At 42.5% G+C, this 19,903-nt stretch overlaps 2 protein-coding genes across 7 annotated transcripts in view; both read right to left on the bottom strand.

Moving 5' to 3' along the window:
- Window positions 1-2,655: 2,655 nt before the first annotated feature.
- On the bottom strand, window positions 2,656-10,636 carry LOC309362485 (uncharacterized protein). The gene is made up of 2 exons (XM_081898047.1): window positions 8,103-10,636; window positions 2,656-3,805 (listed from the first exon to the last, which is right to left on the bottom strand). Exons 1-2 carry the CDS (start codon window positions 8,452-8,454, stop codon window positions 3,210-3,212), a joined length of 948 nt encoding a protein of 315 aa, XP_081754173.1. The 5' UTR covers window positions 8,455-10,636; the 3' UTR covers window positions 2,656-3,209.
- Window positions 10,637-11,278: 642 nt separating this feature from the next.
- JMJD6 (jumonji domain containing 6, arginine demethylase and lysine hydroxylase) overlaps window positions 11,279-19,903 on the bottom strand; it is a 103,487-nt gene continuing 94,862 nt past the window's right edge. For 2 of the 6 annotated variants that reach the window (XM_081897865.1, XM_081897864.1), the window contains one exon: window positions 17,540-19,358. Coding sequence is in view for 3 of the 6 variants with exons in the window: in XM_081897864.1 (XP_081753990.1) it covers window positions 19,319-19,358 (40 nt within the window). In the remaining 3 variants the exon portion in view is untranslated. Of the gene's footprint in view, window positions 11,562-17,539; window positions 19,359-19,903 lie in introns of those variants that run through there. The other 4 variants (XM_081897863.1, XM_081897862.1, XR_014164887.1 and 1 more) reach the window with 4 other exon arrangements.

Below are 19,903 nucleotides of genomic sequence, written 5' to 3' on the forward strand. Positions count from 1 at the left end.
ATGAAGTGCAAGAGTGGGGAATCTGCTGCTGATCTGCAATTCCCATCTTGCCCGATCACAGGGCATGTTGGTTGGGGCTGATGGGAGTTGCAGCCCACTGGTTCCCCACCCCTGCTGAAGTGCAATCCCCAATTGGCGTGGATGTGTACATACATTGGTGGGGGGTTGACAGGAGTTAGTCCAACAGAAATGCAAAAGGACAGTGATAATAACATAAAAACAAAATAAGTATTGTAACAATTAACAAGGCTGCATTGACAAAAGCATAAACGCCTCATCCTTGGTAGGTGCCACCAGACTCTGTTATTTTCATTATCGTCGAAATTAAACACTGTGGTGATGTATGACAGAAACAGGCTGAGAATCTTAACAAAATTAAGCAACAGTGCTGTGGATAACAACTCAATATAATGTACAAGAACAGATTTAGTTCCAAAGCAAGGCAACTGCTTTAACATAACATGAAGAAACACAACAGTGGCAGGTCTACAGGACACAACCTTTGCCTGCATACAATTTGTTACATTCGTATGTTACGAAGTAATATACAGTCAAGACATGTTTGCATTTCCATCACAGTACAATTTTGATTCTTCAAATGTCTTCACAAGTTACAATTCTCTCTAGACATCTTGGTTTAGAGATCCTTTTGCTTGCTCCTGTGGCCTTTACTTCTGGCATATACTATCACATTTTGCAAAGATCCAATTCTGTAGATAGTTGAGGCAAAGCCTCATCCTACTCGAAGCAAAACAAAATATAGACTAAGTGTGTAACTCAAGTGTATATATAAAAAATTCACAAAAATAGCAGTTCCTTGGTTTTGCAGGCATCTCCATTTTTCCCTGTTTCTGCTCACCTTTTATTCACAGATGTCCATGTCCACTTAAGTTCCTGCAGTGATGTGGCTACTGAACAGCACGAGCCATAAGAAACATTTGCCTCCATCTTCATTCCAGATGGAGCAGTTTTTCTAGCAACTTACCTCTAACTCTGTTGGATCAGTCAACAGTAACTATTTTGATGTACCAAAAGCACTGCAAGGCACTACTACACAAAGTCAAAGTTATGGTTCTATTGCAATATTTACACTGAGATTCATGTTGCAAAAATAGATAATAAAAATTCAGGTAGCCAAACATAAACCCATTTCTCCTTCTGTCTTGGATGATTCCATGACTGCCAAAGAATTATCTGGAAGAGTATTGGCCTCTGCTGCTAATTCCATTAGATTATTTGCACAATACGGTTTTTAAGTTTTTATTTAAAACCACATATGGAACTTCTTACTTCTGCACCTATATCTGACCTGCATAGATAAGCTCATCCTCAAGCTTAGACGAAACCCAAACAAACTGATGAATACGTTCTTTGGTCATAATACAGTTTACAACATTATCCTGACCTCCCTATACTAAATGATAGCTTGTGAATTCAATACAAAATAGTGAGGGGGGGGGGGAGAGAACATAACCGCCGCCACCCTAGGCAAATCATTTATCATCATTCTGACAAAAAAAAGCACAGAAAATTGTAATAGCAATTTCTATTAATTATGGAAACGGCAGCCACTTTACAATACTTAATTAGGAGTAACTAGATGTCACAAAATAAGTGGCTAGTTTTTCAAATTTCACAATCCTCTTTGTCAGACAGGTTGTTAAACAAAACAAGGTGTCATGGAGAGAAGAGATCTGTTGCTGGTAGAGGGCATGGTAGAAGCCCTATCACCAGTAAAGGACAAGCCCCTTGCAGATTGCTAAGGTTAGTTTATGCTAAGTACAGATGGTTCAGGTTGCACCAAAGAACACTGGGACAAAGAATCAATGGCCATCCCCCCTTTGAAAATACCTGAGTAGTGATTCAAAACCATATCAGAGACAGGTTCAAGTGCTGGCTTTGCAATTTCCAAAGTGAGCGTGGTCACTGATTCTTTGTTCAAATCATTTGCACATGGCATAAACAGACCTAATCATTTGGCAAACGTTTTCCTGAATCACTGTGCTAAGGCAATCACATATGGCACATGCAACTTCCACTGCGCTCTTACTAGCAACACCTTTTTCTCTTCTCTCCCTGTCCTCTTCCTTTTTGTGTGTGTGTTCCATATTCATCCCGATAAAGAGTTCTGTGAAACAAGAAGGTTAGTTCACTACTCTGCAGTCCTAATAACAGTATTATGATGCTGGGGTTGTCTGGATTTTCTCTCATGGTCCAGTAGGGTTGACTGTAATTATAATTAATTATGGATACTGAAGAGGTAATATGGAGTTTCCCTGTACTTGTCTTAAGCAAGTCTTTCCCACCAGATGTAATTCCATGTCCTTAAGGTAGTCAAAGTGGGAAAACATATATCAGAATTACAAATAGTAAGATGGGGGGGGGGGGGAGAGAGATATAAACTGGTACAAATGGCAACAGACAATGAATACTTCCTAAGTGCCACCACACTAGGGAATGATGGTTGGGAATCACAGCCAATTATTGCTCCAAATGACCTCTTCTAGACAATGGAACTAGTCTGCGGCAGAAACTCAGCCCTCAAAAGACTCACAACCCTCAAATAGCTTACTCTGGAATAGCGCATAGCATTCAATGACCAAGTGGAGTAAGCAATTTGTTGACTGCAAGAGAGAATCAATGCAAATGCAAATATCCAATGCTGAAAAACATGTATATGTATACTTTGTGTGGTCTCATTTCCCCTGTCTACCCAATACACTTGCACATACAATTTGTTAACATCTGAAAAACTGTTTCACCTGTTTTTGCTTGGGTTCCTTATAATGAATAGTTACATACATGTACCTCTCTGAATAATGCCTTGAAGACAGAGCAGTAAGCAGATACCTGATCCACAACATTTTTCATTATACCATCTTACAAGTTTCCCTCAAAGAAATCAAAATGTACAGTTTCATTAACAATGAGTGTATACATTGAAAATCTTCATGATGTTAAAAGGGAACAGTTTTTTTCATCTGTTATTAGACAGTCCTATCGTTGCAGAGATTAGTCAGAGGAACGTATCTATCAACCTGTGACATCTATATATGCAAAATGAAGTTTAAAGCTACCTAGGAACAGGAAGCCCATATCCACTTGTATTCATCCAAGTGTACAATTTGTAAGACACTATATGATGGTCAAGCAGCAACAAACCCATTCTTTCTGACAAAAACAAACATATATTACTAGCATCTTTCCAACTATCCCAAAACCTGATAGAACCGCAGGACTTTCTTCAGGTCTGCCAAGAATAAATCAGCTCCAGCATCAGATAGGTCATTGACATCAGGCAAGAACAGGTTTGCTTTATCAGACGTAATCAAGTTATGTGACAGAAAGTGTACACCAATTTCATTACAAAAGCATACCATTTTCTTGTTAACATGCTTTTGAGCTTTCGCCATCTGTTCAGGATTTTGGTCCATCTTGCAAGCACGTCTTGGCAACAGTGAAGACCAAACTATGGTAGCATTTGGGAATGCTCTTTTAAGAATGCCCAAGTCATTTTTCATGGATATAATGAGAGACAAGTTATCATTGGGAAGTAGATCATCTTCTCCAATATGAATTATTATAAGGGATGGAGAAGAACGGAGATGATAAATTTCATGCAGAAGAGGCATGAGCTGTTCCCACTTCATTGCCTGTATCCCATGCCAATACACATATGCCCTTGAAACAGAGATGCCCAACTGCAATCCATGTGGTAGACTTTTAGCTCTCTTCTTTGATGCCAAGATCACAGAATTGCCACATATCCAGATTTCCTTTGGGGGAGGTTGCTGTCTTCCAGCACCTAAAAGTAAAATGCCACATTAGTTCAACTGCTTCAGATTGACCCCTGCACTAGCTTACTGTTCCTCCATCCTGAAAGCGCTAGTACTAAAAGGTTAAAGACTGAAATTTAAAATCTATAAACATGTTAATATGCTAGAAAATTTGATCAGCATTCTCTCCAGACCAAAATCAAGAGACCAAGCTAGCTGCACTTTTGAGAAGACAGAAGTCCACTAATATGCAGCAGAATTAAAACATTCGCAGAAGCCTGTTAAGACAACTGACTGAGGAAAACCCACTAAGAGGATCAAGGATGGGGTAAGGTGAACAGTGCAGCTGAGCTCAGCACACGAGGAAGCACACAAAAAAGGATATCCCCCTCCTTCAGCTGTAAGCACTGGTTTTCAGGAACAGATGACAGGACTATCACTGCCACGGGTCATGAAAAGAGCTGGCTGCAGAACCAGTCTCAGCAACACTAATCCTTCCACTATGAGCAGCAGCCCAGATGATACGCAGGCAGGGAAGACAACAGGAGCTGAGTGATCCTGACATCTGCACTCACCCACTTATCAACCTGAGGCTATAGTGTACCTAGCTTTAGCAAATGCAGCTCAATCTGACCTGAATTGAAGAAGGTGCAATAAAGTGTTTTTTTTCTGACCAAGAAAGGCCATTAAGCTGCTTTCACAGGAATAAGCATTCTGGGGCAATTTCCCCCACAAGGAAAGGCCACAGCAGAAACCAGCAAGTAGAGGCAATTTGGCATGCCTCATTTTCTTGCCACCCCAGAATTTTAGCATGGCCAAAACATGGTAATCTTATGCTGTGATCCTTAGAATACATGATAAGGAGTAATGGCCACTGGGCATATGGAACTGACTTTGGAGTTAACATGCTTAATTTTGTGTTGTTAAACTACATTTTACATATATAAATGGTAGAGAAAGGAGAAAGAGAGTGCATCTGTACAGTATTCTGTTTGCCCAGTTCAGTGAACTCTGCAGTTTTAACAGATCTCGCCACTGCTGTTTTCACAAACATATCTGTATGAACCAAAATTCAGGCAAACAGAAAAGATGCACCTCTCTCTTTATTTTTCTTAAGAGTCAAACCCTGAACTCAAACCTGCCTCTCCTCCATCAGCAAACAAATACTGCAGGTATTGACAACTGCAGGTGATATGCTGCATGTTTTCGTACGATTAATACAAAGAGTTTTATTAGGTAAGAGGGGAACCAGCAAGATTAGCCTACTTACCTCTGTGATGAGACTAGTGTCATTTAGAATGAAGGAGGATATAATCAACCACAGCAGTAAGAGTAGGAAGACAGCAAAATTCAGTGAGTGGTGAAAATAGGCAAGAGCATGGAGATGGCCATTTGAATGGCAGGTAGTGCTAAGAACCTGGCTTGAGAGTTTTTTTAAAGTATCAAAACTGCAGTGACATAATGCAGTAGATTCTTTTTGTCTCCGTTAGCTTCAAAATCCGCACACAGAGAAAAATAAGGGGCACAAGTCGCAATCATTACACTTTGACATCTGTGGAATGTGAATTATACCTACCACCTGTAACTCAGTTCCATAGAAGTTTTGAACAAAAGCACCAGAGACGAAAAAGAACACTTCCAAAAGGAGCATCTGACTGTAATTAGCTGGTTTCTTTTTATTAGATGGATTAATACTTAAGATAAATATAAACAATATATGGCAACAAACAAGGTTTTAAAAACCCACAAAACAAGACAACATCTTAACAAAGTCACACATAACTTGAAAAACTAGGGTAGAAAAAATTATCTGAACCTTGTTTTGTGTCAAGAACACAGAATCATACCGCTGGAAGAGAAGATGAACAAGTATAATACTCTACTATGAAGCTGGTCACCCCCCCCCCCAAGCTTCCCACAGCCCGTGCAATCCAGAGCAGAGTGCCCTACCAGTAACTAAGTGGAACTCAGAAATGTGCATGATGTACAAATAGATCCAGGTGTTTAAGCAAAGGAGATGAGACATATATTGGTCGTAAAAGTAAAGTGGATTTGATAACTAAAAGTCACTGCTTCCAGTCTAATGTTGCCACAGTCACACCTTCACCAATTACGGCATTAATAAGGGAGACCAAATCTAGCTCTCTGCTCCCAGTGCTATCATTGATTATTTGACCTGGGGTAGCTGAGGGAAGGAATTATGTGCATAGCACCTATGCATGCACACAGAACATTTCTGGAAACATACGTCTGCAGCAGGCTGTCTAGTTTTTTGCTGGATAAGCTATAGCAAAGCACATGAACCACGTATGGAGATCCAAAATAAAAATGTATACTTCAGAAATTTCTTAAAGCCAATGAGATTCTTTGGTGCCACAGAAATTCTGAGCACCCAAATGCAGCATTCAAAATTTCTGTAGTTGAAAAACTTTTAATTTCCAGCTGAATTTATTAATGGTCAACTAGGAAAGGTGGCTGAGTGATGATCCTCTCTTATGCTGGTCACAGTGACTGTTCCCATCTTTAAGGCATGCCCACAGTGTTATTGAGCACTGCTCAGCAGTACAAAACTTTAGGCTGCCGTTTTTGCAAGACTTACCCAGCAACATGGTGGGCATGTCTGCAGGGTGCTCCCTGTCCCTAGCAGAGATGGTTTCAGGGTGAAAGGACTACTATCTTCTTGCTGTCGATATGCCCCCAGGCAGGTAGGCAATCTCACCACTTTCTTTGGTCCAGCAACTTGATATCCAAGGGCACCTGCCTCTGCTACATGCTTACCCTCAGTCCTGGAGAAGTCTCTGGTGATGCATACCTGGATTTTGATGCTGTATGAATCCTGTTCCTGGTGCACTGCTGGATCCTTCCCAGCGATCAGTGTGACCTTGAGAGCATACTGTCCCAGTTGTTCCCAGGCAATATTTTATGTGAGCTACAATGTATTTTTCACTTGATAGTATTTGGACCACTACCCCTGGAAACATGTATGCATTCACTCAAGTATTTCCACAAGTGTACTTGATCAAGGAACAATGGCTGGTATGGATTTGAGCCAGCAGCCTCCTGAGTTTGTTCACGCTTGTTTGGAGACAGCACAATTGCATTCTCTTGTTTGTTGCTACCACTTGATTCTATGCTTTTCTTCCATTGGGGTTTGCTAGAGGGGTAAAATGTTTTGCCTTCGAGCCAGTAATCACCTAAGTATGTTTGCTACCACTTTAGCAGACAGCACCAGAAGGGCCCCTTGAATGTGACTGCTGCCCAGTTGTCAGCACTTCGTACATGTTAGGGGTACAATGGCATGGCCAAAATGCCCCCAGCTTGGCTTACTGGCTCCCTTCATGTCTGCATTATACGCAGCATGTTCTGCATAGCACCAGATTGATGGACAGTGGCACTGTTTCCCTTTTTGTGTATTTTCCAAGTAGTGTGTTTCCCCACTCCCAGTCTGAGTATGCACTGGATATGGCAGCCTTTTTTTCTGGCAAAGCAGCAACATATTGTTGGTCTCAGTGTAAGGCTTTTTTATATGATTGCTTTTTTAATACAGTATCTTTGGATCAGCTATAGGCAGAACCAAATGCTAGACAAAGAGAGGCCAGAAGCACAAGACAATAAAGATCATCTTCTTCTACAGTACTTACATCTATTGTTCAGAAGTATAAGGACCTGCTGATCATACATTGTCTGACTTGCTGTATGACACAATAACGTTAAAGCTTATCACATATAGTATGGTACCTATACTGATTCAGCAATTGCTTTTTCTAAATATTTCAGGATTTTATACACCATTGCATTTGTGCCCATATTCTTTTTCAACTCTTTATTTACTACTTTCTGGTTTCATAATGGGTATTCCATTGCCTTAATTGTTCCACTTGCCCACTTTAACGCAGTCACTAAAAATCTGCATTATTAATCCAGAAGTTTATGGTGTCGGGTGCACAATCAATTTATACCACAACATGTGTTTTCTGCATTTTCTAATATTCCATAATTTATTCTATCCTTTCTGGCCTTGTCAAAGGCCATGGGACACAGAGACAAAACTTTCCATTTCCTGCTAAATAAAGAAAAATCTACCCTTGCTCTCAGTGAGTTGCAGCTAGATATATAATTCGCACAATTACCACAGTCATGCCACACTAGGCAGCTGTGGTTTGGAAACTTTTTTCCCATCCTCACTCACTTGCTGCCATTTTTTCCAAACAAGTGTGGGACAAGATACAGTGGCATGGAAATGGGAATCCCTGCAGGTATGTGTTTCGGAGCATCTGGCTTGAGGTTGCAGCCCCACCATATTGGAGGGCGCCTTGTTTGACTTACCCGTCACCTGTTGCACGGCAGTTATCACAGACGTACGCATCTCATTGACAGCCTTCTTCTTCTTCCCCCCTCCTGCCAAGCGGGGAATAGGATTCAGGCCTCCCGGAGGGTCTACTGCCGGAGGGGCCACTCCGTTGCTGCCTCCCGGATTCAATTCCGGGGTGCCTCCCGCTGCCGCCATGGCTTCCGGGCCAAGCAAGCCACGGCGGCCAGCGATTAAAACCGCCTCCAAGGCTTTCATGAGGGACGGGTTTGGGGGACTGTCCTTAGGGTTGGGTCCCCTGGGAAGCTTGTTTTCTGGCGTCCCGGGGACGACGAGGCTGTCGTCACTGGGCCTCTTGACTGGCTCCATGGCAGAAGCAACGGGGAGATGGCAGGGAAGCTATGGGGTGCTCCAAGGGACCAAATTTTATTGCAGGTATAAGGGAAACCCCAGGCCCCAAAATAACCTATAAATATAGGGCGCTGCCTGTCTCTTGGGGCAGGTGCTTTGCAGGCTCAGCACTGAGGTGCTTCACGTCCAGCACTGAGGTGGCGGCAGCGGCGGGAGCCGCACCTAGCAGCACAAGTGAGCGACCTTTTAAGGCGAAATGTAGGGCCCTTCGAGGTGGAAGGCCGAGGCGGCGGTTACTCTGCAGCCGGAAGAAGCGCGAGAGCGGAGGGGTCCAGCCCAGGCGCCCTTCTCTACCCCCTCGCCACCCTCCCCGGGTCTCAGCTCCCGAGAGAGGCGCGGGAGTTTCTGAGGCGCCCCCCTCCCGCGAACTCCGCTAGGCCCCGGGCGCTTCCCCGCCGGAGAGAAGCGAAAACGGGCCGTTGCCCTGGAAACGCTGCCCCCCCCCGTCTCTCCCTCTCTCCGTCACCGCGAGCGCCGGACAAACGACGACAGCGGCGTGTGACCGCGAGCAGGGAACAGCCTCCAGTTTGACATCGAGCGGGAAAAGGACCCACGCAGCCGCCGTAGCCAATGATCCTTCTTCCGGACCGAGGAGGGAAGCGCGCGTGCGCACCGGGCGCGGCACGGCTCGCTACAGTATCCTAGACTCGCAATGTGTAGAGAGTCGCCTGGAGGCCTCAGTTCGTGGTTCAGTTTAGCCCTCGCTCCGCTCTCCGCCTGGCGGAGGTGAGAGCAGCGCAGGACGGCAGATCACGCATGCGCAGTGCGGAGGGAGGAACAAAGATGGCCAAGCTATAAAATCTGCATGTGTTTTTATATGCAACAAATGTGCCTGGGCTGATTTATATGTGTAGGTGCACATTTAAAAATAGTTACTGCGCCATAAACACAGTGGGCTGCCCACGTGTGCTTAACCCTAACCCTACTTCCCTGAATTCAATAGAACTTACACCTGAGTACAGTAGTAGACATGGTTAGGATTGTGCTGCTTAGCAGCATATAATTTGCAGAATTGCAAACATGACAAAAGTCATCAGCAATAAATAAAACTCATCAGAAAGTGCCCAATCAAATGGAACGATTTCCACATAAATCATAATGGGATCTAAAAAAATACAAGATACAGAAAGTTAATAGCTGTAACAGTTATTAAACAAGACCCTGGGGCCAAGAGTCTGTTTGGCAGCCTCAGCTTTTGTGGCTGGAGTGCAATCCAGTTACCGTAATTCATGGACGCTGCAATTGTAGCACCTTCCTGACTTGTCTTAAATGTTCAAGTTGACTTGAGGCTGGCAAATTATAAGCTAAAGTTGTTTTGTGGGGAATGGGGACAATGCTGCCTAATGGTGCAAGTAGCCACCACTGAAACACTTGTCTTCAAAAGGATTTCTTTTCTATTGATGAAAGTGAGTTGGAACGAAATGGCATAGAATACCGAGGAAAAAACATTTTGCCTATGCTCTTCACCAAAATACAGGCGGCAATCTTATGCTCACTTGATTAGGAGGAAGTCTTATGAAATCAATGAAGCTCTCAGTGAGCAACTCTCAGTAAGATCACACTGTTATAATACATGAATTGTCTATTATTTAATGAAGATATCCCAGCATGTGTTCTTACACCCACCAAGTCCTTTTGGACAAGATGCATTTCTCTCCCACTGCTTAACAAGCTATGGATTCATTTCCATGTTATGTGTTAATTTTATCTCTGCCTTAAATTCTAAGCGGGTATTATTACACATTTTATGTTCCAGGGGCTCAGATTTTTTATTTTTTATTTTATTAATTTGTTGATAGCTTGTGATGCTGATCCTTCTGAACAGCCATACTGGACTGGAGGGCGGAGAATTGCAATGTGGACATTTAAAATAAATAAAAGTCTCAATCTCACTGGAGAATACAGGGTCAATACATAACTATATTCTGAGAGTTCTTATATGTGTCGTGGAGTATTTAGTTCAAAGGCTGTATGGCTTATTCCTACCAGGGGAAAGCATGTGAAATTCTAATTGAAAACTGGAATAAAGTGTTATTTTAATCCTAGCCTGAGATTTTGGGGCAATCTCCCCCGCCCCACTTCCTTTCTGCTGGCCTTATATTGAATAGCAGAAGAAAAAATGCAAAGCCCAGATGGTCCTTCTAACCAACATCACATGCACACTCAGTGTCCCCCCCTTTTGTATGTTAAACAAGAATGCATTTATTTAAGATATCAAGAATACATTTATTTAAGAAAACATAACATGAAAACAAACTTTTCATAAAATTTCCCATTGTGCTTTTAGCAGTAAGGTAAAAGGTAAAGGTAAAGGCATTAATCCCATATTAAACATGAATGAGCATAGATCTTTATTTGTGAAAGTTTTAAGTTAATGTTTATCATCAGTTTTTTTTAAAAATAGGGTTTTAGTCTTCCACTGCATCCATGAGAAAGTTTTGTCAACAAGTGTGTGAAATCTGGTAAATGCAATGCCAATTAAGAAATCAATTTATTTTGAAATAAATGGGAGATAATATGTTGAGAAAGTAGCTGACATTATTTACTTTGCTGCCAGCAACAATATGTTTCTAACAACCATTTATTACTCTACCTAATTGGTTACATTATCTCAAAACAGATCATTTCAAACAATTACCTTGTTTCAGCTGGGTTCGGAAACATTGAATCTTCATTCAGCACTAAGGGTATCTTCCCTCAATGCGAGTGTAACATTAAGTTGGAACGTTGATTTGGATAGCAGTTGGTATATTCAAACAAAAAACCAGAGGACATTTTTCTTCTAGGAAAAATCAATTCCCAAAATCAGAATAAAAGCTAGTACCGAATATTTTAAACAGGCCAAAATGCAAACATTATCTTGTTCTACATATTTTTGCTGAAAGTTCTGCAGCCTCCAGTGTGCTAAAGAATTAAAAACCAACGGTGGTGAGGCTTGGCGACTTGCAGTCTACATGTCATAAAGCTTTAGCTGTTCTTTGATGTCAGTTTCAGACATCTCCCCAAATGTTTCTGTTTTTTCCTTTAAGAGGGTGAAGATGGCAGTCAGTTGTTCTCTTTGGACCCTGCCAAGAAGAGAAGAACAATAACAGAAAGAGAAAATGGAAAAACCATTGCTTCATAAACTTATAATGCCTCTGAGCAGGATAAATGGAGTCTGTCATGATGCTTTCCGGTACGTCTTCTGCAGTTATATCTGGGGTCTCTGTGGTATGAGTACGATAGCCCTGGGATATTCCCCATCCAGAATTAAAAGCAGGAATGGAGAACCTATGGCTCTCCAGGTGTTGGACTCATCAGCTCTAGCCTGCTAACAAAATATGGATGGTACCATATTTCCCATCCCAGACCTAAAGTCTGCTTTATGGAGGACATTTGAATGAAATCCTTCCCTAACATTCAGAATGGAAAATAGCATGCACCTCTAGTTGTGGGGGACCTTGGTTTCTAAACCCCACTTTGAGTGTGTTCGTTTATTAAAAGGAAATTGTCTTTTCAGATACAAGAGCTTATTTCCCTGAATCCCATCAGTTACAAAAACGTTGTTTATTTTTTAGTCTCAGAAACTATGGAAGCTAAGACCAGTAAGGTGCTATGTTATGTATGAAGGTGTTTACGTAAATAGATAGCTTCTTCAAGCAGGCACAACAGAGCAGTTGCTTACAGCAGGATTTCAGTTTAATGTAATTTAGAGGGAAGTGATGGGATGTCTAAAAACATCAGTAAAGGTAAAGGTAAAGGGACCTCTGACCATTAGGTCCAGTTGTGACCTACTCTGGGGTTGCGGCACTCATCTCGCTTTATTGGCCGAGGGAGCTGGCGTACAGCTTCTGGATCATGTGGCCAGCATGACTATGCCGCTTCTGGCAAACCAGAGCAGCACACGGAAACGCCGTTTACCTTCCCGCCGGAGCGATACCTATTTATCTACTTGCACTTTGACGTGCTTTCAAACTGCTAGGTTGGCAGGAGCAGGGACCGAGCAACGGGAGTTCAGCCCGTTGCGGGGATTCGAACCGCCAACCTTCTGATTGGCAAGTCCTAGGCTCTGTGGTTTAACGCACAGCTCCACCCACGTCCCATCTGTCCCAAAAACATCTGTAACTTCATGATATTTCTCCCATCCCTTAGACCTTAGATGATGGACATGCTCTGTGACTTGTGACATTTTTATATGTTTAACTTAAACTTTACTTTGTAGAAACAAGCATCTCTGAAGTGTGTCACCCTTAAAAATAACTATGGTTCCAAAACATACTTTTCTGATGGTCTCCATCACTCTGATAACTTGATGAACGGATCTAGCACTTATTCTTCATTGAAATTAGGGACAACTGGGGATTAATCATTTGCTATTCAAGAGTCAGTGAGCTTGCCATGAGGAGTTGAGCAGGGGTCCCAAAGGGATGTTTGTGGTACAGAAGCAAGTTCAGTTTAAATGAACCTTCAGGGGTAAGGGGACATCATGTCTGCACAAACTAATGCTTAAGCGCCGATTACATATTTTATTTCAGAAAATCATAGATGTCTAACAGCAGGGGTGAGATCTTTAATGTGGAACTCTCATTCTAAACATATTTTAACAAAGGGGAGGGAATACTAACAATAGGTCCTGCCCGTTTGAAATCCCAGTTCAGTCATCTTTCCCACCCTCCCATATAAAGAGAGAAACTAGTTGTGTTTTCCCCTCCATTATGGAACAAGTCAATCTTAAGGCACATCTGAATGGATAAAGCAACAGAGTTCTTTGGAATGTTTTAAAGTCTATTGTGATATGAACTTCTATGGGCAAGAACCTTGAAAAATTCATGGGTTACACATGGCAACTGTACTGGTGTAAGAACATGCACATTCTTGAATCTGCAGTTCAGTTGAATGTCGGTTTCTTGATGTGGCAAAAGAAGAAATATTGGTAAATTCAGAAAGACTGGATTTGGAACTAAGAGGAACATCTACAATTAATAGCAATGAATTAGATTATTATTATTTTTAAAAGACCTCTGGCTTAAAAATGGATTTTCCATGGTTATGTTTCAAAAGAAATGTAAGTTTTCTTGTTATTTTTCTTCTTCACCAGAAAGAGGAGGTAGAACAGGACTGTATGTGTTGTGTCCAATCCTGCGACTGCAGAGTTATACTCGTGCAATGGGACTTAATCTTCCTCTCCTTGCATGCCTTCAAAATTTATTATGGGGTATTCTGCAATCCTCTGGAGCAATTTTTCCAGCTGTATGGGGGGGGGGGTTTGAGAAGAGGAAGTATCGATTTGGAGGCCAAAGTATTCTGTGCTAGTGGAAGAGCAGCCTAGGCTACAAGCAAAAGCCTATGGACCAGCCTATACAAAATGCCCAGCCATGTGGTTTTCCCCTTGACATTTTCTTCTATAGAATGAGTGGCAGAAGTTGCAAAAGCAGAGAGAAAGATGTGTGCAGGTGGATTGCAGTGTGCCATGAGACAAAAGTAGCTTTTTGCGGTTTTAGTGTGGGAAAACAGAAAAGCAAATCTCCTGTCATGCTCAACTTCAACAGCAGACATATTGGTGTGTGTGTGTGTGGTTTTTTTAAATCACATGAAAACATAATGTGACTGAGTAGCATGTAGCTTGGCCCATAGCCATTACTGTCTGAGAGAAATGGTTACCATTTTTTAAATCAGTTTAGTAACTGTCCCTGCTGAGGAGAACACACGGTGGTGGAACACTCTGTTCACAGCAACCCATTGCACAGATTTCATTATACTTGTGACTTGGGTTTAAAAGTTCATTGCCCTGATCATTCAGAAGACTTCTCTATTATAACCAAGGCTCCAGTGCTGATTTATGGTGACAGACACTATTATACATTCCTGATTAGCTACCATGGGTGTAGTCAGGACTTTTGTTTGGGGAGGGGCAGCAAAAGTTGTTGGGCTTTTTTTTTTTTAATAGGAAATAAAAATTGTTGAACTTTTCTTGGGAAATCATGGGTAAAAATACCCTGTACTGTAAATAGGACATTGCGGGGGGCAGGCTTCTGCTGGGAGGGCAGAACCTCAGATAACTGAGCACTTTCAATGCTTTTCAATAATATTTGTGTACGCCCATGGGTACAGGAGATGGAGAGAAAAGGGGGAGAAAATGAAGCAACAGGCAGCCTTTCATGTGAACAACTCCAAACCCTTACCTACTTTGGAATGAGGCATCGCTTATTTCCAGTTTTGGACTGCTGTTTTGTGCAAGCATGATAGGTCACAAAAGGTGTATGTGCACATGTAAACAAATATCCATGGATCTCAGGTTTCATGGCTTGGAGCAACACACACACACACACACACACACACACACACAAGGCTGCTGTTTTGTGAAAATCTGGTAGACTGAGGAAAAATAATAAGAAAGCTATGTGCTTACAGGTAAACAAATACCAGTGTGCATGCCCATAGGGACCTCAGGGAAGGCCAGCCCACCCATGAAGTGGCGTGAAGTAGCTGCCTCAGGCAGCAGAAGCCCCCAAGGCAGCAGCCTCATGGATGCCTCCTGCCCCTCCCCCACCAGGTGTGCCAGTCCTGCTGGTTTCCTGCAAGATCTTGTGATACCTCATCAAAGTCTTGCAAGATGTCAAGGAGAGCAAAAGTCCTTATGAGATCTGGGTGAGATCTTCAGGGAATCAGCACCATTGCCAGCACTGCTTCTCCACAAGAGGCGGAGGTGACACAGCTGGTGGTGCAGCTGCAGTGCCACTGGTAGGTGGCACAGGTGGTGGTGTGCATCCCACTGGTGGTGGTGTGGCAGAGCAGGGTGGCACTTCCTGTTTCGCATCAAGTGGAAAAATGGGACGTACTACTCCTGACCTCAGGATTCCAGAACTTACAGCTGTCAGTTTTGAGGGAAGGCAGGCAAGAACTCACAGTCCAGGTGGGGCTCACTAGCTCGGGGAGGAGGTGTGTGATTCCTCAGCTGGAGTAGGTTTAGGACAGGTGAGGGTCACATGCGTCGTCAAGACCAGAAGGTATACAGTGGTACCTCGGGTTACATATGCTTCAGCTTACATACGCTTCAGGTTACAGACTCCGCTAACCCAGAAATAATGCTTCAGGTTAAGAACTTTGCTTCAGGATGAGAACAGAAATCGTGCTCCGGCGGCGCGGCAGCAGCAGGAGGCCCCATTAGCTAAAGTGGTGCTTCAGGTTAAGAACAGTTTCAGGTTAAGAACAGACCTCCGGAACAAATTAAGTACTTAACCCAAGGTACCATTGTAATAGGAAAGCCGTCCTGGCCAGGCCGGAGTCCTTGCTGGGAATAGCTCTCCTGACAGATGATTTGGATTCAGGTAATTGAATGCTACTAACAGTGGAAGAAAGGAGTGCCTGGCATGCTCTGGTCCATGGGGTCCCGAAGAGTCAGACACGACTAAACAACAGTTGAATACTTTCAATGCTTTTCAATAATATTTGTGGATGGGGGGGGGAGTTGCCACCTCCTGGTTATGCCCCACTAGAATGCCCACTTGGTGTCTAGGTTTTTGGAATACAAATAACATTCTGTAACTAAGTGATCCTTCCTCCTTTCCTCAGCTCCAAATATTGGGGGTGGAGAGATAATTTTTATTGGTCCTTGGAGTGGAGGAAAAGGACTTACACTCTCCCTGGCTCTTGCTGCACTCCCAGTCATGATTGCCCCCACCCTTGCTGCAGCTGTGTGTGATGGTGGTGGAAGAAAAGAAGCAGATAAAAAGGTAGTACTCTTTGGAAAGAGAAGGGTTAAAATGGTAGTGGTGAGTAGGAACAAGGAAGCTGCCTTATATGAAGTGAAGCCATTGGTCTATTCAGTAGCTGATGCCATCAGGTGGGTCCCTGCAGCTTACCCAGAAGAAGAGGCAATGGGGAGGTCAGCACTGTGCAAACACACTGGCGTGAGCACTGTATTGCCTCCACTGGTGCATTTGTGCAGAATCAACTTCCCAACAGCCTTGCCCTCCCTGCTCTCTCTTGGTAAGCAGCAACAACAACTCACCTGCACAGAGATCAGGCAAGTACTTCTGCCTACCACTGAAGCCGTCTAACTCAATATTGTCCACACTGACTAGCAGCTCTTTCCTGGATTTCCAGTTGACCTTTTCCCAGCCTTATCTGAAGATGTCAGAGGATGAACCTAGAACCTCTTGCATGCAAAACATGTGCTCTTCCACTGAGCTACCATTCTTCCCACAAGAACCTAGGGAGATTCCTAAAGGGAGAAATCATAGCGAAATAAATGACCACTTAATCAGACCACACCCAGCCTATATAGGCCAGAGTAGATGTGCAATGGGAACAGATGTTCCAGAAATATTTGGCCCTGCATGCCACTATTTCTCCTTTCAGACTTTATTTGTGTTTATTTTTAAGATGTTGTGTTAGTTAATCTAAATTGCTTTATGCGAAGTTGTATGGATTGATCTTTTTATGGATGTATTGATCATTGACACTAGGGTTATCTGTAACTGAGGGAAGGTCTTGTTCCCTTCCATCTTTCTGGTTCAAGCCTATGTTCATTGAGCAGAGATGCCATTCAGATGCATCTATTTCCAACTTTGTTTGGCTCGGTGCTGTCTCAACTTCCCCTCAACCACTTTTGAGCTGCCCAGAGGATGACCCATCCATATGTGCCCATATTCAGCCCACTGTTACACTGCTTACCTATGTGAAATGTGAATGGACCCAGACAGCACATGACATGCAAAAGCATGAAAGGAAGTTTTTGAGGGCAGTGGGGGGTGGGGAGAGATGCCTGTAACTTTGTGTCCTGCCTACTTTTAGCCCAACATAAACTGATAGTTTGAATTTGCTCTTTTAGAATACCTGCTTCTCATACCATTCCTTCCAAGATGATACTGTCTTCCAGTCGTTAATCTTGGGCAGTAATTATGGTATTGTTTCCCAAGGAGGATATAACTAATGCTCTTTGAAGTATTCCTCCCACCCACCCACCTCCCACTCCCAGGGTAATATTTGAACCAAACCAAGTAGTTCAAGGGTGGAAGGGCATGGACACCATGCACATTAACAAACACAATGACCATTCATATAAACTATTTAAAGGTTTATTGGACTGAATAATGGCAATATACATTTTAAGCCACTAGAAATTACAGTCCTATGTATATAAGATCCACCTTCACATTTAGAAAAAAAAATGTAAAAAATACCCAGACAGCCAGTTTTGTCACTATTGAGGAGATAGCTTTGCTCGCTGCCACTAGTAATATTCCTTGTACAATAGACGTATTGCTGTATACTGAGACGTTATATTGTATATAAGGCATTCTTTGCATAGTTAATGCTGTTTGGAACACTGCATCTGTCAATGTGAGTTGGAGGCAGAATGGTTGCTAACAGTTTTTTCAAAGCCGAGTGTCCTTATACATATTTGTATATATAAATAGGATTCAATTGCAAACTGTATTGCTAGTGAAAACATACAGAAGCAGAAGCTTAGACTTAAAAAAAAAGAAAGAAAAGCCAAACTTCCCACTGTTTCCTAAATAAGCCCTTGAAAAAGTTATGCTAGGGGGGGAAAAACATCTGCCCCAAACCTAGGTGCCCCAAAGAATGATTGACTAAACAATTTCAAGTATTGTCTGCATAAGTTATCATTTTTAAAAGCAGCTTGGGTTTGATATATTATTAAGCATCGAATCAGTGTGCCCTCAAAACATGAAGAAAAAACAGGAGTATTGGGAGGAAATTCCAGCCTAAAATGGTAATTTTGCAAAACAGGAAGTGACATCAGTATTGTCCTGAAATACTACCTTTGTGGAGGAAAAGACTTATAAAACCAGTGTGAGCTTATAGTAACTGATGGTTTCTAGCCACTAAGGCCCATCAGATGTTATTTTCTGTATGGGTTAATGATCGGATAAATCTTTCAGGGAAGCAAAGAACAGAGAAGTTCAAAAAAGATAACAGTGTGGTGTCAGGGAGAAAAGAAAACAAGGATCTTTGAGGTTAAGTTTATAATTAATATTTCAAGAGTTGCCTTACATTTCATGGATTACGTTTTCTAACTCTGTTATTGGGGACAGGAAGCAACCGCTAACTAAACAGAAGCATTGGCTATCGAGCATTAATGGTGCTCAGACCTCAGGATGAAAATCAGTCATGAACTATTACACTAAGGCGGCAATCCTGTATATCCATTTTGCTGGGAGTAAGCCCCATTGAATTCAGTGGGACTTACTTCTGAGTACACAGGCCTAGGAGTGCATTCTTATCTCTCAGGATTCATTCTACCTAAGATGGAGGACTGCTTCGTCTTCAAAAGGCTATGAAGCAAGACAGGCTACACTAAAGTCTACATCCTTCCACCATCCACAAACCATCACAATGCTTTATATCTCAATGCATTGTCTTCAAGGATATAAAGGAAGTTTTTGGTACCAGGTAGAGGGGTGGAAAGGGACCAAATAGTTTGATATTGTATCTCTGGACTGGCTGATGCAATGGGTAACCTTTGTCCATGCTATCTAAACGGAATATCTCAGGTTTTTCTTTTGGAAACAGCAGATATGGAGTGGTTGTCACAACAAAGTGCATTCATGAGTTTTACTTTGACATCCAAGAACAGCACCCTCAAAATGTAACTTCCGTAACTTTCTCTAGCCCACTTAATTCTTGGGATCAAGCCACACAGATCCTTTCCGGTCTCGATATTACAAAGATTTATTCTGAGGAACTCGGCTTCGTTCAGCCAAAGAGAAAGTCCCGTATTTTGAGGGGTTATTTATTTTTTCGGTTATGTATGCGTATCAGGTTGGTTTGGGGTTGGTTTGTTTCTCAAGCCTTTAAAGATGCCAAAGGGAAAGCCTTAGGAAGAGTTTAGGGATAACTTCATATAGTCTTCAGTTCTGCAAGGGAAACAAGAAGAAAAATAAAGAGGATACATTTCAGTCAGGTCGCTTTCTGTGGGTTGCTTTCCTACTACTACTTTCCGAGATAAGTGGAGGAAAAGAACCGAGTTTAGGGAGGGAGTTTGAAGGAAAGTTTCTGAACCACCCAGGCACACACACACACAGTGATTAGCAGAAGGGGTGCCTCAAGGCTTAAGGCATTTGCTTCATCATTTGCAGCAGGGTAGTCTATGCCCAAGAAAGTGAGCACTGTATCTAGAAACCTCTTATTTTGTGCCAGGCATATTCCAGGTTCTAGCCCTGCAAACTGAAAACATGCAAGGATCCATGTAAAACCAAATTAGTCTGTCTCAGTTTCCCACCTCAAACATTTCCCCCTTTGGATATCCCCAGAAAAGTGGGTCACTTGGCCAAATAACATGTTTCATAATATAGGTCTACGAACAGATTCAGGCAGACCATACATTGCTTCTCACACATTACAGATTTGCGTTAGCCTTTCCACGGTTGACAGAAGCAGTTTTTACTGACCCAGGAAACTG

This window comes from Podarcis melisellensis (genome assembly GCF_964234715.1).
Source record: "Podarcis melisellensis genome assembly, chromosome: 2".
Lineage (NCBI taxonomy): Eukaryota > Metazoa > Chordata > Lepidosauria > Squamata > Lacertidae > Podarcis > Podarcis melisellensis.

What these genes read in the sequence shown, in the direction of transcription:
- LOC309362485 (XM_081898047.1), bottom strand. Translation starts at nt 8,454, where the DNA reads ATGGAGCCAGTCAAGAGGCCCAGTGACGACAGCCTCGTCGTCCCCGGG. An exon ending in TGCCGTGCAACAGGTGACGG is followed by an intron (nt 3,806 to 8,102) that starts GTAAGTCAAACA and finishes TTTTACTTTTAG; the next exon opens with GTGCTGGAAGACAGCAACCT.